Source organism: Fomitopsis serialis (assembly GCF_022376445.1).
Source record: "Fomitopsis serialis strain Sig1Antser10 chromosome Unknown B0H18scaffold_6, whole genome shotgun sequence".
NCBI lineage: Eukaryota > Fungi > Basidiomycota > Agaricomycetes > Polyporales > Fomitopsidaceae > Fomitopsis > Fomitopsis serialis.
In genome coordinates this window covers 86,968-100,006 of record NW_025954966.1, presented here as the reverse complement: position 1 = coordinate 100,006, position 13,039 = coordinate 86,968, and the positions used below count along the sequence as shown (strand labels likewise).

Below are 13,039 nucleotides of genomic sequence, written 5' to 3'. Positions count from 1 at the left end.
CGGTCAAGAGCAGCCATATAAGTTCTTAGCCGGCAAAAGTCTGCTCTCGCTGACGACAAAAGTAAGTATCCTAACTCTCAATCTATTCTGTCATCAGCATGGCAACACAGCGAGTGCTGTCTGGTTTCATTCACCACACCAGTCCCGCCGGACTCGCGCGGAGGGTGCCCGTGCTCACCTGGGCGCCGCGGCGATGTTACGCTCAGGCCTCTCGTCCACTGCCAGTGTCCCCGGTATCCTCAAGACAAGCATGTCGGATACGCACGCCAGCCTGTATATGCTCGAGCACTCGACCGTTCTCATCCATGCCTCACTCGTCCGACTCGAGAGCCCCGCCGACGTCCTTCCCCGACCCCGAACGACCCGATCTCTTCTACCACCTCTTCGAGCCCCCCAGCGACGTCTCGCACACTGCACCGGTCTTTGCGCTCTCCTTCCTATCTACGCCACCGCCGTCAGTGCGCTCCTGCACAGTGATTGGGTGGCTACCCGCGAGCACACCTAGAGGGAAGGAAGAGGACGCAGGGCTGAACGATTTCGTCGAAAACGGTACGTCTCTCCGCTCAGACTGTGATCCTAGGCTTACTACTCACTCGGACAACCTTCCATTGGCGTCCCAGCACCATTCCGGGACGTACTGCACGAGGCAATCCAAGGAGCTCTCCAGGACGGCGCGGACGATATCCAGAAGAACGGCGCCATTCAGACCCAGGTTGGCTGGATGCATATTCATGGTGCGTGTCATCTTATCTCCCGTCTTTCCCGTCCACTGACCACCCTACCTGCCTCCGTCCTATTACATCGCGCGCCCCGTGACGCCATCGCGCTCGCGACATAGACCAGCGCAACGTTCCCGCACTCGGCCGCATCGGTGACGTTGACGATATCCTCGCATCCGTGCGCGTTGAGGATGGCGAGGTGCGCATGCCCAGCGCGTCCGTCGAGCGACTGAGCGTATTGATCCGGCCAGTAGATTCTAGCAGAGACGTACCAGGCCATGCCATCTTACCGGTTGTGCACTGCCGATGGTCTCACGCAACTTACGGACGGTATCGCGGCACGCCTCAAAGAGCTGCTTGGGGATAGGGCGGCGAGAGGTTTGTAGTGCACCGTTCGCCGCTACTACTTTAAGTTTTGGACGGCGCGTCCTTTCATCAATGTTTGGCCAATTCTAGGTAAGCACGAAATTACCATTCGTGCCACTGCCCTTGCTCACCCAGAGCTGCCTCCAAAGGTCTTGATACAACCGACCTATCAGTGGCATCCCGGTCGACCTCTTCTGCGAGCGTAGAGCAACCTGGCGCCACCGACTGCCACCGCTACCTATTTTTACTATATACTACTACTGATGTTAGCGTCTCTACCCGAATGTGCCGGCTGATAAGGCACTGCTCAAAGGCGGTAGTTGTGGGATGTGACATTTCACATAGTATGTGGTCAATTCAAAAGCAGTGTGTTTCCTGCGGGTCCGATGAACGCGTAACTGCTGCTCTCGCGCAAACCTTTGCTAAGTACTAAGCATAAGGGGTATTTGTTGAGTATCGACTTCCAGCCCAAGGTTTTGAAGCCAGGAAACAATCGTGAACATCTATTGTCGTTTACAGTATGTCTATATTTCAGAGTGTATGTCTACAATTGTCGTCGTATATCGTATCCAACCATCCCAAGCATTCCCGCACTGGTACAGTCTCGTACAAAATCATACCTAGACGCGAAGCTCACACCTCCAAGACAGCAACGTCATACTCATCCGACTTGCCACCCTCCTCCGCGATCTTCTCGTCCGTCTCCACACTCGCCTCCTCGCCCGCCAGGCGCTCCCGCTCGTCTCTCGCGCGCATATCCGCAAATTCATGCGCCATCTGCTCGAAGGGCATACTTGGATCGACATTGCTCAGCGGGCGGATCTTGCAGAAGATAACGTAGAGCACCCCCGCGGTGACCGCCGAGACGTACCACCCGAGGTCGTCGATCTTAGTCGCGTTCTTGGGCACCGGCACACCAAACGTGCCCACGAAGCCCACGAACGGGAGCATCATCCCGCAGAAGTACGCGAGGCACGCGTTGGGATTGAAGCCGCGCCAGTACATGTACGTCGCGCCCTTCTCGGACGAGTACGCGTCCATGATCGCGATGTTGCCGCGGCGCACGAACCAATAGTCCGTGATCATGATCGCCGCGGCGGGGCCCATGAAGATGCCGTACCCGCCGAGGAACGCAAGGAAGCCGTTGCTCGACGCGAGGATCTTCCATGGCTGCAGCGCGAGCGCGATCGTCCCGCAGAACCACATCCCCCGCGAGATGTTGAACACCGTCGGGAAGAGGGAGGTGATGTCCGACCCGAAGGGTAGCAGGTTCGCGCCGAGGAGCGCGCCGAAGTTGAAGAGCAGGGAGCAGAACGCGAGCAGAAAGACGAAGAAGCGCATCGGGCCTGTGAACGAGTGCTCAAGCATCGCGTCGTAAACGTCCCACTGGTTCCAGATGGTCACGCCCCATGCTTGCTGGAGCGCAGCAGTACCAAACACGCCGATCATTCCACCCTAATGGCATAGAGAATTGATCAGCAAACAGGCTACGCCTGGCACAACGCACAGCATACTTACAAGAGCTGCGGGGAAGGGGACAAAGAGGATGTGCGTCCAGAGCACGGCATTGGGGCTGTCCGAGTACCGCGAGAAGTCGGGCATGTTCGCGATGAACGTCGACTGCCATCCCAGTCAGTACCCATACCAAAACACCCAGTCTGAATCACCTACCCAGTTACCCATACATGAATTGATCGAGCTGACCATCAGCCACGCCAGAGTTGCACCCTTTGGGAGCTTGCTCGCGTCCGTGCCCGCGAGGGCCGCCGTGCTGGCGAGCTTACCCTTGCTCTGCACAAGGCAGTAGATGAGCAGGCCGAGGACGCTCGGCGGAAGGATCCACGCCTTGAAGTTGTACAGCCACTTGAGGCGCGTCGGGCGGAGCGAGCAGAACGGGAGGAGGAACGCCCAGAAGATGAGGAAGCCGACGAAGCGCTGGACCGTGCAGCCCACAGACTCGGGGAAGGAGACAGATAGATCGTTCCAGCCGTTCCCGACGACGCAATTGATCATTGTGGAGACGAACGCGCCGCCCTGGAACGCTGCGTACGTGCTGCATGAGAACGGTGCTCAGTCGAGCAAGTCGGGCTACACTCACTGATGACAGAGACCCAGAGGCAGGCACAGACGCCGCGAGCTAGGACCGGCCAGTAGTGCCCATACATGCCGAAGCAGGTACGCAGAATGACGGGGTAGCCTACATGGTAGTTCGCCGCAGCGCGCGAGTTGAACGCCATGCACGTCCCAGCCACTGTCGCGGCGATCCAGATACAAATCGTCGCCTGCCACCATGACAGACCGCCGTCAACCAGACTGGAGCCAAGTGTCCTATGAACACGGCCCGCGCATAAGCAGTTGCAACGCGAAGATCACTGGCAGTGAAGACATACCAGTTGCCAAAGCCCATTCCGAACCAGAAGATGCAGAAGTTGTACCACCGCCAGTTGACCTGTGCGGGCGGGGACGGCTTGAGATCTTCATTGACCCACGAGTGCCCCTGGTGCGCGTTGCCTTCCGTGTGGATGTACGTCAGGAAGGCGTCCTTGGAGTCAAACGCGTGCCGAAGGCGGGAGGCCCACCCGTGCACAGGCGCAACGAGCTTCGTATGCACGCCGTACTTCACGTCGTCTGCCGATGGAACGTGCATCTTGAGGTCGTGTCAGGGCTCCGCTTGGTCCTGGAGGCCGAGGACGGTAGGCGAACGAGGCCGCTGGTGGTCGCGGGGCAGCCGGCCGGAGCAGATGCGAAGTCATGGCTTTATACCCGCCGCACCCTAAACAAACGATTGTGCGGACATCCGTGCGTCGTACATGGGTCAGGTACGAGCCACTCCACCAGTTCGCGGTCCTCAGCGGACCGTAGAGTCTTTGACGATAACGGGTTGTTGATAAGTGCTAGTCTGCCGCGGAAGCCGGCGCGATGTATCGGAAGATACACGTCGAACGCTGTGATCAAAATAACCTCCCGAGACGAGCTGCAGAGTCGACGTCGATTCAGTTGCTGTGTCATTTGACGACTCGGTACTTGGTGCTTACCAGCATATATGCGTATGTTTGACCCATTCGGAAGGCGCGCGCTGCTCGTGAGAGGGCTTCTCAGCCAGTTCATGAAAGATGTCGTCTAGACTCTCTGCAGGGTCTAAACGAGATAAGCATTTGCACCGTTAGCGGTCAAAGTATGGGGTGTCCTGCGCGAGTTTATCTTCAAAGTCTAGCGTGTGCAGGGGCTTATCACCGATACTCATTTCCCGGCCATCTACACATGTAGCGACTGACATGCCGGTACCTCTTGCGTACTAATTGAAGAATTTGAAGTTGCTCATTCGTGCCTACAGCAGTATAAATCTTAGCCCGGTAAGTGAAGAGGGCGGTGATTTCCGGTGACGAAGGCCGACAGTCTCCATCGAGCACGACTACATGGGTCCTGTAAGTGCTTCTGTCAAAGCACAGGTCAGAATGCACATCATACACGGCCATCCTCCGCACCGAGGTTCGTAAGGTCGACGTATTACGGATGTCAATCAGGAACCAATTTGAGCGTACACACCTAATAGGTCCCAGCGATTCAGCGATGGGCGGAAACGTGGTGCTCCGTGTCGACAGCGGGCTGGCTCACTGATGATCCAGACGTCTCCATAAACAGGCCCCGCAAGGGGCCAACGACAAACCCGATCTCGGCACCCCTCTGGTGGCAGACGGCTGGACGCGAAACAGGGATGATGTGACCTGGGTTCGGGACGATCGAATGAAGGCAGCGATCCAGGCATTCCGCGCAGGCACCCGTTCATGAAGCTGCATGCAATATAGCTGCATAGTCAGACCGGGTCATCGTTCCACCAGTGTCCTCCGAGGATTTGAGGGTGATGTACTGCGATTACCAGCAAATGCTGGATGCACATAACCTCGTTCAGGAGTCGGCCTTTCCTACAGGTATGGCTACGCCCCAGGTCGATACAGTCGGCTGGAGTTTGAGTGTTGCTCCGATGGTGGAGGTAAGATATTATGGACAAATTCATTAGCAGAGTCCTCGTACCTGCGCGTTGAGATGCCCTGAAAATGGGTCTGTACATGTATGTCACAGCTGTTTACTGTCTTCTCGTCAGCCCCAAGGACACGTACCATATTTTTTGGACAGTTCAGTATGCGAGCGCACAAAAAAGAGGATAAGCGACGACCGTATGGTGTACACAAGTGAAGTTTTGTACTGACTCGGAGGAAGGTCGAACTTGACTGAAATGGAATTAGCGCCCGCTACCTCCTATGGCTGAGATTCCCGATTGAATCTCTTGCACCGTGTGGCAATCGCCACAGTCGCGTCCATTGCACTCGTTCACTCCCACCGACCACGCATAGCGCGTTATTCTCTTCGGATTTCCGGACAAAACTACACATATTTCTGACGGCTCTCAACATGGCTCCTCGAGTCGGCCCGAAAATAAGAATCAGGCCACCCGGACGAAGGCCACCTGCAGCGTCGAGTTCACGCGAAACACCTGTTGAAGAAGAGGAAGTTACAATCACCGACGCGGAAGAGCCTAACGCAGATGACGAGCAAGCAGACGAAACAGCAACTCCACAGCCAGAAGATGACATAGATGTAGACGTGGATGCCCAGACAGCGGACGAGGATGGCAGCGTCGTCGACCCTGACGAAGACGAGGATGCTGAGGATGCGGAGACCCCGGCGAAAAGAGGGAGGGGCAGACCGAAAGGGAGCCGGAACAAGGCATCGGGGACGAGCACACCAAGAACAAGAACGAGGGGACGCGGACGAGGCAGGGGAAAAGGCCGTGGAATCACCATCAGGCTACCGAAACGGACGGGCGAGGAGGTCGAACAGGGTGAGGAGAGCGCCGCGGCGGAGGCGGAAATGCCTGCTCCTGTGGAGGATGTGCCCACTGCGGATGCAGAAGAGGGTCCTGCGGGCGGTGGGAAGCCTTTCCGGCGCATAAACGGACAAGTCTACATCATCGACAACGACGAGTATGTCACCGAGGACGACCCGAAGGGCGACGCAAAGATCGACCAGTATGGTAACCTTATTGGTGGTGCGCATGTCTATTGTTTACTCTCTCCAACAAACTGACGTTGCTCCAGACCGCAAGTTCAAAGCGCAGACGTTCCAATTGCCCAACCGACATCCCGACCGAATGTACATGCTTGCAATCGACGCAGCACGCACTTCTGGCTTCCGCGACTCGTTGTACTATTTCCGGCGCAACCCGCTTGCCATGAAGCTGAACGCGACGCAGGCCGAGAAAGAGTATCTCATCGAAGTGGGCAAATTAGGCTCGCACTTGCGCACACGTAGTGTGACGATGATCACCGCACGCAGTGCATACAAACTGCATGGTGCCAAGACGGTAAAAGGTGCGTATGCATTGAGGCTTTTGAGCAAACATACTGACAATGCGCAGACGGGAAGTGGGTATTTGACGACTACTACGAGGATAAAGCGCTGGAGGAGTGCACCGCCAAAGGTCTCAAGCCTGGTGACCCCGTCGACGAGCCCCAGGACACCGCAGCAGCTGCACCAGAGCTCACTGCAAGCAAAGACCGCACAGGTAGCGGGATCGGATTGTACCGTGCTGGTGGACCGACTACTATCTTCGGTGGCTCTGGCTGGGGGCCTTACAGCGACGGCCCGTTGAACGCGGTGCGGAAGAGCCTGCTCACGCGGGATGGCTTGAACGAAGAAAACTGGATGTATGCCGCGGCGCAAAGGACCGCAGATGCGAGCAGAGAGTGGGCGAACATGCGCGCGGAGGCGATGAAGGTATACGGGGGCACACTGGACGGCAGCTCCAGTCGCGAACAGGAGGCGAGAGACAGGGAGAGGGAGACGGGGAAGAGACGGAAGGTGTGGGACGAAAAGGAGCAGACGCCTCTGGGCGTGTATGAGCCACACTCCGGAACCGTATACTGTGAGTCGGTTTCTGTAGAAGGTCGGCTCTTCCTGATCTGTGTTGGATAGACCGTTCGGACACGCAGCCGACGCGAGCACGCTGGGAGCCGGTCGACGACGGGCAGCGCGTTTTGGGAGGGACGAAGGCAGGGAGCCAGGCGTGGGGCCTGGCGTGGGTCGATACCATCATGGAGACGCCACGGCCAGAGGAGATCGACGAAGAGAATGCAGTATTGCGTGGACCTTTCTTGCAGTATGCCGAGCAACCTCCATAGTCGTCACGCGACTCCATGTTGTCGTATTGGTAGGACTGGCTTTCCGTTGGGCCGTGATACAATCAGGTCATTGTCTCTGTGCTGCGTATTCCTTGTTATGGCACGCACCCTGATCACTTTGCAGAGCGTAGAAGAGAGGTCTGGGCGGTAAGCGAATAGTGTAAGTCGATCCGTACATGAGGCTGGAGGAACGCGTCTTAGCCATGAGGCGATGGTGTTACGAACGGCTCTGTCAACTGAACGCGACGCAGCCCGCGGATCGCTACTTTTCAGTCAAGGTAACGTTCGGTCGCCTCACCTGGACGCTTCTTTGGGTGAGTCTCCTGGATGAGCTCTAGGATGTTCCGGCCATATGTGTACGACTTCCTCATCTTCACGCAGGCTTTGTCGCACGCTCGGAATTGCCGCGGACATCCTGGTACGTGAATTTGCTCGAACGTCTGCATGCTATGGCTGACACAGACACCTCACACACTCAGGCTCATGAGCCAACGCAAGCATTACGCTGCCGGGCACTTCCTGATATGGTGGTGAACTCCTTGATGGGCCGCGAATGTTCCAGGGCTTGCGAATCCCGGGGAGCAGTATCCTGCCCATCCCACGGTGCTTCGCTTTCCAAGAATACACCTCGGAACGCCACTAAGTATCGGAACGCTTTGCGAGCGGCCCTTCAGGGACCATGATTTCTATCTTCTGTGCATGGTCCGCCATGACTTAGCTGTGCCTTGTGGATACAACGAGACAAGACAGGTGATACTGCGCAAAAACACTTCCTGAACCTTACAGTCATCGTGCACAACGTGTCCACACTCGTTCCAGGATCGATTCGCATGCGAGAAAATATCGACTCAATGCCTTAAGTACAGGGGCAGGTCCGGCGCGGTAAGCACGCCCTCCGACTTTCAGTCGCTGTCGCAGCTCCGAATCGCTCTTGCGCATTACCTGCCGCCACCCAGTATGTCAAGGTTCGATACCCGCAGACTGGTCGACGCGCTCTCCGACGTACGTTGTGTTTCTTTCATCACTGCGCAACCGTGCGACTCATCTCCTTTGACAGTCGAGTTCGGATGCTAGCAGTCCGTCATCCACCGCTGCGTCCTCTGTCGATGGTGACTTGGTGCGAACCCTCAACGCATTTCGCAGGTAAATTAGCCTCGCTAATTCCACTTTAGGAGGAGAACCAACTACTGGTGCATCAAGCACTCGATGACCGCGATACGAAAGATCACGAACTGCAGACCGCCCCCGTATTCACACGAGAGGCTTATGCTCGAAGCGGCGGCCCAGACCGCTTCCCACAGCGGGGACTTCTTGGTTCTGTTGTTCGAGTGTAGTAAGCCTTTCATTGCATCTCTCGCTGCTACGTCTCTAATTTGTAAACACACGAAGTGATGGATCAGGTCCTTGTACAAAGGACATTGCCGGTGACAAAAGAATCTACCTCAATACGGTGCGTCGCGTATGAGTGAAAGTTTTGTTTCTCTGACATATCTCACAAGAATGCTCCCTTCTCGGCCCTGGTATGCGGTGTCCAGGGATCGGGGAAGTCGCACACCACTTCTGTCATGCTCGAGAATATGCTCGTCCCGAGCTATTCTGCGATTGGCCAATTGAAGAAACCGCTAGCAGGCCTTGTCCTTCACTTCGGTGAAGGAGGTGCCTACTCTCAACCGTGCGAAGCCGCATGGGTTGGTATTACTGATAACACAGCGATCGAGCCGCCCCCGGTGGTCGTGTATGTATCCAAATCGTCCTTGAACACGATGAAGAAGGTGTATGCCCGCCTGGGGCCATCTGTGGTCGTGAGGGCGCTCAAGTTCAGCGAGGAGGAGCTCGACGCCCAGGCATTCTTATCCATGATGGCGATTGGTGCATCTGACCATGTCCCGCTGTACATGCAGACAGTGCTGGTGAGTGCTCCTCCTCGTTGTCTGCCTCGTACCCGCCCTAACTCGTACTGCAATACCCAGTCGATCCTCCGCGAACTCGGCGAGAAGTACACGTACCACAACTTCAAGATGGCGCTCGAGCAGAAGAAGAGCAAGTTCAACCCCGCCCAGCTTGCGGGCCTCGAACAGCGCACCGCGCTGCTTGAAGCGTTCTTGGACAAGAAAGGTCCAGGAAAGTTCCATGTAGCGCCTGCGCGGTTTGCGCCCGGACAACTCACTATCATCGACTTGTCCGACCCTTTCATCGACCCAGCGTCGGCGTGTGGTTTCTTCGAGATCCTCGTGAGGCTGTTCGTTCGCGCGCAGGTCGACACGGGGAAGGTGCTTGTGGTGGATGAGGCCCACAAGGTAAGTCGGGCACTGATGGCAGAGCCGAGCTGACTTGACTATGGTATGCAGTACCTGGTAGCGACCAAGACCTCGTCCGGACTTACGAAGGAACTGCTGTCTCTCATTCGCCAGCAACGTCATCAAGCAATGCGAGTTATCATTAGCACCCAAGGTAAGTCAAGTGTCGCCGAAGCGTGTCATCACTGACGGGGATATTTTGTCGTAATTAGAACCTACCGTCGTCCCTCCCGTGTTGCTCGAGCTGTGCGGCGTGACGATTTTGCATCGTTTCTCCTCTCCCGCTTGGTGGGAGCACGTCGCCAAGCACGTCTCCGCCGATATCGACTCGAAGGCGGCCTTCGACACCATCGTGAATCTGCAGGTAATGCGACCCCTCTCGCAAGCGCGTACTGTACCACTGATCACCTATTGCTTCCGGTTCGTAGACCGGCCAAGCAGTGCTGCTTGCTCCGACGGGACTAGGGACTACTCGGGACTTGGCGGATAAAGCGGCAGACGACGGACGGAGGGTCCTGTCCTCATTCGGACGCAAGTGCGTCTTGATCAAGACCAGACTGCGCATCACCAAAGATGGGGGCGCGTCGCTGCTGGTGGTCCCGTCGTCGTGAGGTTTACGAGTGGACTGCTCATCGCGTCATGTCCGAGTCTGAGTTGCTGTTTCGTGATGTTCCAGTCGATCTATGAGTTAGTGTATATGCGGAGAGAGGGAGTTCTATCATGGTCGTTCTTACGTGTCTAATCTGATTTCTTGAGTTGTTGGTTCGACGTGCGTACGACTGCGGGCCAGCTAAGCAGGATGCCAACATATTACCTTTCGCCTCCAGGTCGGTGTGGGCGTTCAGAGTTGGCCAGCTCCGTAACCAATCGCCCATGGGCAAACTGCCTGACTGTTATTGCAGGACCGTGCGTAAACGACGCAAGACCTTGCACTCGCCCAGTGTAAGACATCGTTGTTCTACGCAGCCGGTTCGAGCGCGTATGGCCGCGCAGCACTGGAGACGTATGCCTCCTGTCCGCGATCCAGTGTTGCGAGAACGACCGTCGGGCACGCCCTGTTGTCGTCGAGAAATACGGTTTGTGAGGCGAGGACGTTGTCACATCCGATCCAATCGTGCTAATGTGGCAGCACACACGAAGAACAATTGTTACAGGATGATTGACATTGCATGGTGGCTTTCGTAGCACAGCCCAATGGCTATAACGATACATAGTCGAGACACCGCCGCTCTCGGGACCTGAGGGCAGCACTCGCACGAGGCTACATCTTCTGGCATACAGCATTTCTCCATCTCCGACGTCGTGTGCATGGTAGGTGCGTGCATGGTGGCCGTCGCTTGGAGTTTTTGTCATGGCATCCCTACGGTGCAACGCAAGCAACCGAGCAGATTACTCTGTCATACGAGATATGGCATTAAAGACCTGTCACGGACAGAGAAACAGGAGAACGTACTGGAGCGAGCCCGCATTTTTCTGCGCTTGCGCCTAAGGCGGCGAGACCTCTTCTTCTTCCACTTATCTCTCATTCTGTAGGCCACACACTGTCAGCAAGAACAACGCGCGGAGGCAACACGGCAGCAGCGTACTCACTCGTTCGAATTGTGGGAAGTGCTAACGAGCCCAGACCGCCGAGTGCGGGGTTATGATTCTGTGGCGGGTGCTACTGTACAGTTTTGCTTACCTCACCCTCCCACGCTCAAACAGACAAAGCGCTCGCTTCTGCGCGCCAGTTGTCCCTCGTCCCTTCGTGTCGCATTCCTCGCTGGCGACGATGAGCAAGCGTCCACGCGTCCCTGCAGCCCTGCACGCCGAGATCTCTGAATATTCTGCACTTCTACGCGCTCTCAGGAACCGCGACACGCTCGACCTCTCCAGCCAGCTCATCCGAGCCCACTCGTCTGCGCCTGCTACCGACGATGATCTATTCGAGGACGACGACATCAGTCTGGACGACGAAGAACCCAAGTCATCCTTGACGGAGTACACGTCGCAAGTCTCTGTCGTTGCGGAGTCCTCTGTCGTGGAGCAACCCCAGTCTCAGCTGAAGCGCAAGCGTCCCTCAAGTAAGCGCCAGTCGAAGAAACCGCGGGACACTTGGACACGATGGCCCCTCATGGCTGGTGACGTGCACGTCCCCGAATGGACGCTTGAAGACGAGGTCAAGGCCCTTACTGTGCAGCACCTCAAGAGATCTCTCACTGGGCCCGACACCACTCCCCACGATGCTGAACTGCTGAAAGATCTGGATGACGACTTTGCCAGCACACTACTCCCGCAGGCGAGCCTCGATGCCCTTGTGGACGAAGCCGCCACCCACCTCGCGCGCATTCTTGCTTTTGTCGCCGCTCACAAGCCGCCCGCCGCGGAGAGCATGCAGAACCGTTTCGCCCCGTTCGGCTGGGAGATGGTCATGGCCGTCATGTCTTCTAGTGGTCTTGTCGACGCCAAGTTCGTCTCCTCTGCTGTGCTGCGGTAAGCTCGTGTAAACATGTGCTTGTTAGTGTCATGCAGAACGTCCAGCGTCGTATGGAACCCATATATGGCTCCTCGAAATCACTTGGTACGTCGGTATTGTGCCTGTTTTTGTTGCCCAAGCTGACAATTGTCGCAGCCGTTCACCGTGTCCAGTATCGTGCCTCGGCGAAGCTGCATATGCGAGACGCTGTGGAGACCTATGATTTGAGCTTTCTGGGTCTAGCATACAAGCCCCCTCCCCCGCCGAAACGTAAGCGTCGTTCATCCTCTGCATGTACCACTCAGCGGCTGACGGGTTGACACCGCTAGGCAAACGAGGTCCGTATAAGAAGAGGAAGATCAAGTCTGCAGAGACTATCGAGTCTTCGGTGGAGCCTGAGGACACCCAGTCTCGCGTAGCTGAACAAGTCACTGGCACCTAACGCCCACGTGGGCCATGTCAATAGCATTCTCCGTGTACATTCGTTGTGTACATAACCCCGAGGTGATCGTCCTCGCAACCAGGGGCACGTCCGTCTTCTTGCACTCGGTGAGTACTTCTTCCACCTCTCGGATGGCTGCCGTCCTCGTTATGATGTTTGAGGCATTTGGCTTTAGCAAGGGTTACCTTGCGTTGCAGAACATTATCTCAGCTACCTTCGGGCCGTCTGCTTTGGCAGGCGCGCCCGCTATCTCTGAACCCCTTTGTTTTTCGTTGCAAAGCGTCGAGTTTGTGCTGACTTCAGTTTCTTTCAGATCTTGCTTATGGTGACAGGCGACCGCGTCCAGCTTCCGGTTTGCTGTCGGCGAGCGCGGGGGGATGGGAAGGACGAGCAGGGCAGGTTCAGACGTGTCTTCGTCGCTGTACTCAGTGCGGTTGTAGTCCTGTATTGGGTAGCGTTCGGCGCACTGCGTGTTTTCGTCTCAGTAATACATGTTACATCTTTCCAACTAACAATGACATTGACAAGCTGTGTTTTAGCTCTTGTCGCGTGAGGAATGTCTGTCAGATATTCATACCGGT

The 13,039-nt window shown here is 56.4% G+C and overlaps 6 protein-coding genes across 6 annotated transcripts; 5 read left to right on the top strand and 1 right to left on the bottom strand.

The window, feature by feature from the left end:
* Window positions 1-305: 305 nt before the first annotated feature.
* B0H18DRAFT_1114891 (uncharacterized protein) lies at window positions 306-1,105 on the top strand (the record flags this gene model as incomplete). Its single annotated transcript, XM_048033177.1, has 4 exons — window positions 306-549; window positions 621-734; window positions 839-918; window positions 974-1,105. The coding sequence occupies 4 exons, from the start codon at window positions 306-308 to the stop codon at window positions 1,103-1,105; spliced, it is 570 nt and encodes a 189-aa protein (XP_047898211.1).
* Window positions 1,106-1,568: 463 nt separating this feature from the next.
* Window positions 1,569-4,049, bottom strand: B0H18DRAFT_1207690 (permease for cytosine/purines, uracil, thiamine, allantoin-domain-containing protein). The gene is made up of 5 exons (XM_048036227.1): window positions 3,476-4,049; window positions 3,184-3,413; window positions 2,757-3,127; window positions 2,604-2,705; window positions 1,569-2,540 (listed from the first exon to the last, which is right to left on the bottom strand). The coding sequence occupies exons 1-5, from the start codon at window positions 3,730-3,732 to the stop codon at window positions 1,719-1,721; spliced, it is 1,782 nt and encodes a 593-aa protein (XP_047898210.1). The 5' UTR covers window positions 3,733-4,049; the 3' UTR covers window positions 1,569-1,718.
* A 1,905-nt stretch (window positions 4,050-5,954) lies between these two features.
* Window positions 5,955-7,264, top strand: B0H18DRAFT_870027 (chromatin remodelling complex Rsc7/Swp82 subunit-domain-containing protein; the record flags this gene model as incomplete). Its single annotated transcript, XM_048040064.1, has 4 exons — window positions 5,955-6,132; window positions 6,182-6,454; window positions 6,502-7,008; window positions 7,059-7,264. 4 exons carry the CDS (start codon window positions 5,955-5,957, stop codon window positions 7,262-7,264), a joined length of 1,164 nt encoding a protein of 387 aa, XP_047898209.1.
* A 568-nt stretch (window positions 7,265-7,832) lies between these two features.
* Window positions 7,833-10,375, top strand: B0H18DRAFT_1207689 (uncharacterized protein). Its single transcript, XM_048036226.1, has 10 exons — window positions 7,833-8,146; window positions 8,221-8,266; window positions 8,322-8,381; window positions 8,437-8,597; window positions 8,654-8,714; window positions 8,764-9,174; window positions 9,235-9,561; window positions 9,613-9,715; window positions 9,774-9,925; window positions 9,990-10,375. Exons 2-10 carry the CDS (start codon window positions 8,222-8,224, stop codon window positions 10,170-10,172), a joined length of 1,503 nt encoding a protein of 500 aa, XP_047898208.1. The 5' UTR covers window positions 7,833-8,146; window position 8,221; the 3' UTR covers window positions 10,173-10,375.
* A 363-nt stretch (window positions 10,376-10,738) lies between these two features.
* B0H18DRAFT_979660 (uncharacterized protein) lies at window positions 10,739-11,172 on the top strand. Its single transcript, XM_048044409.1, has one exon. The coding sequence runs from the start codon at window positions 10,870-10,872 to the stop codon at window positions 11,092-11,094; it is 225 nt and encodes a 74-aa protein (XP_047898207.1). The 5' UTR covers window positions 10,739-10,869; the 3' UTR covers window positions 11,095-11,172.
* A 131-nt stretch (window positions 11,173-11,303) lies between these two features.
* Window positions 11,304-12,293, top strand: B0H18DRAFT_979658 (uncharacterized protein). Its single transcript, XM_048044408.1, has one exon. It carries the CDS (start codon window positions 11,333-11,335, stop codon window positions 12,035-12,037), a length of 705 nt encoding a protein of 234 aa, XP_047898206.1. The 5' UTR covers window positions 11,304-11,332; the 3' UTR covers window positions 12,038-12,293.
* Window positions 12,294-13,039: the final 746 nt, after the last annotated feature.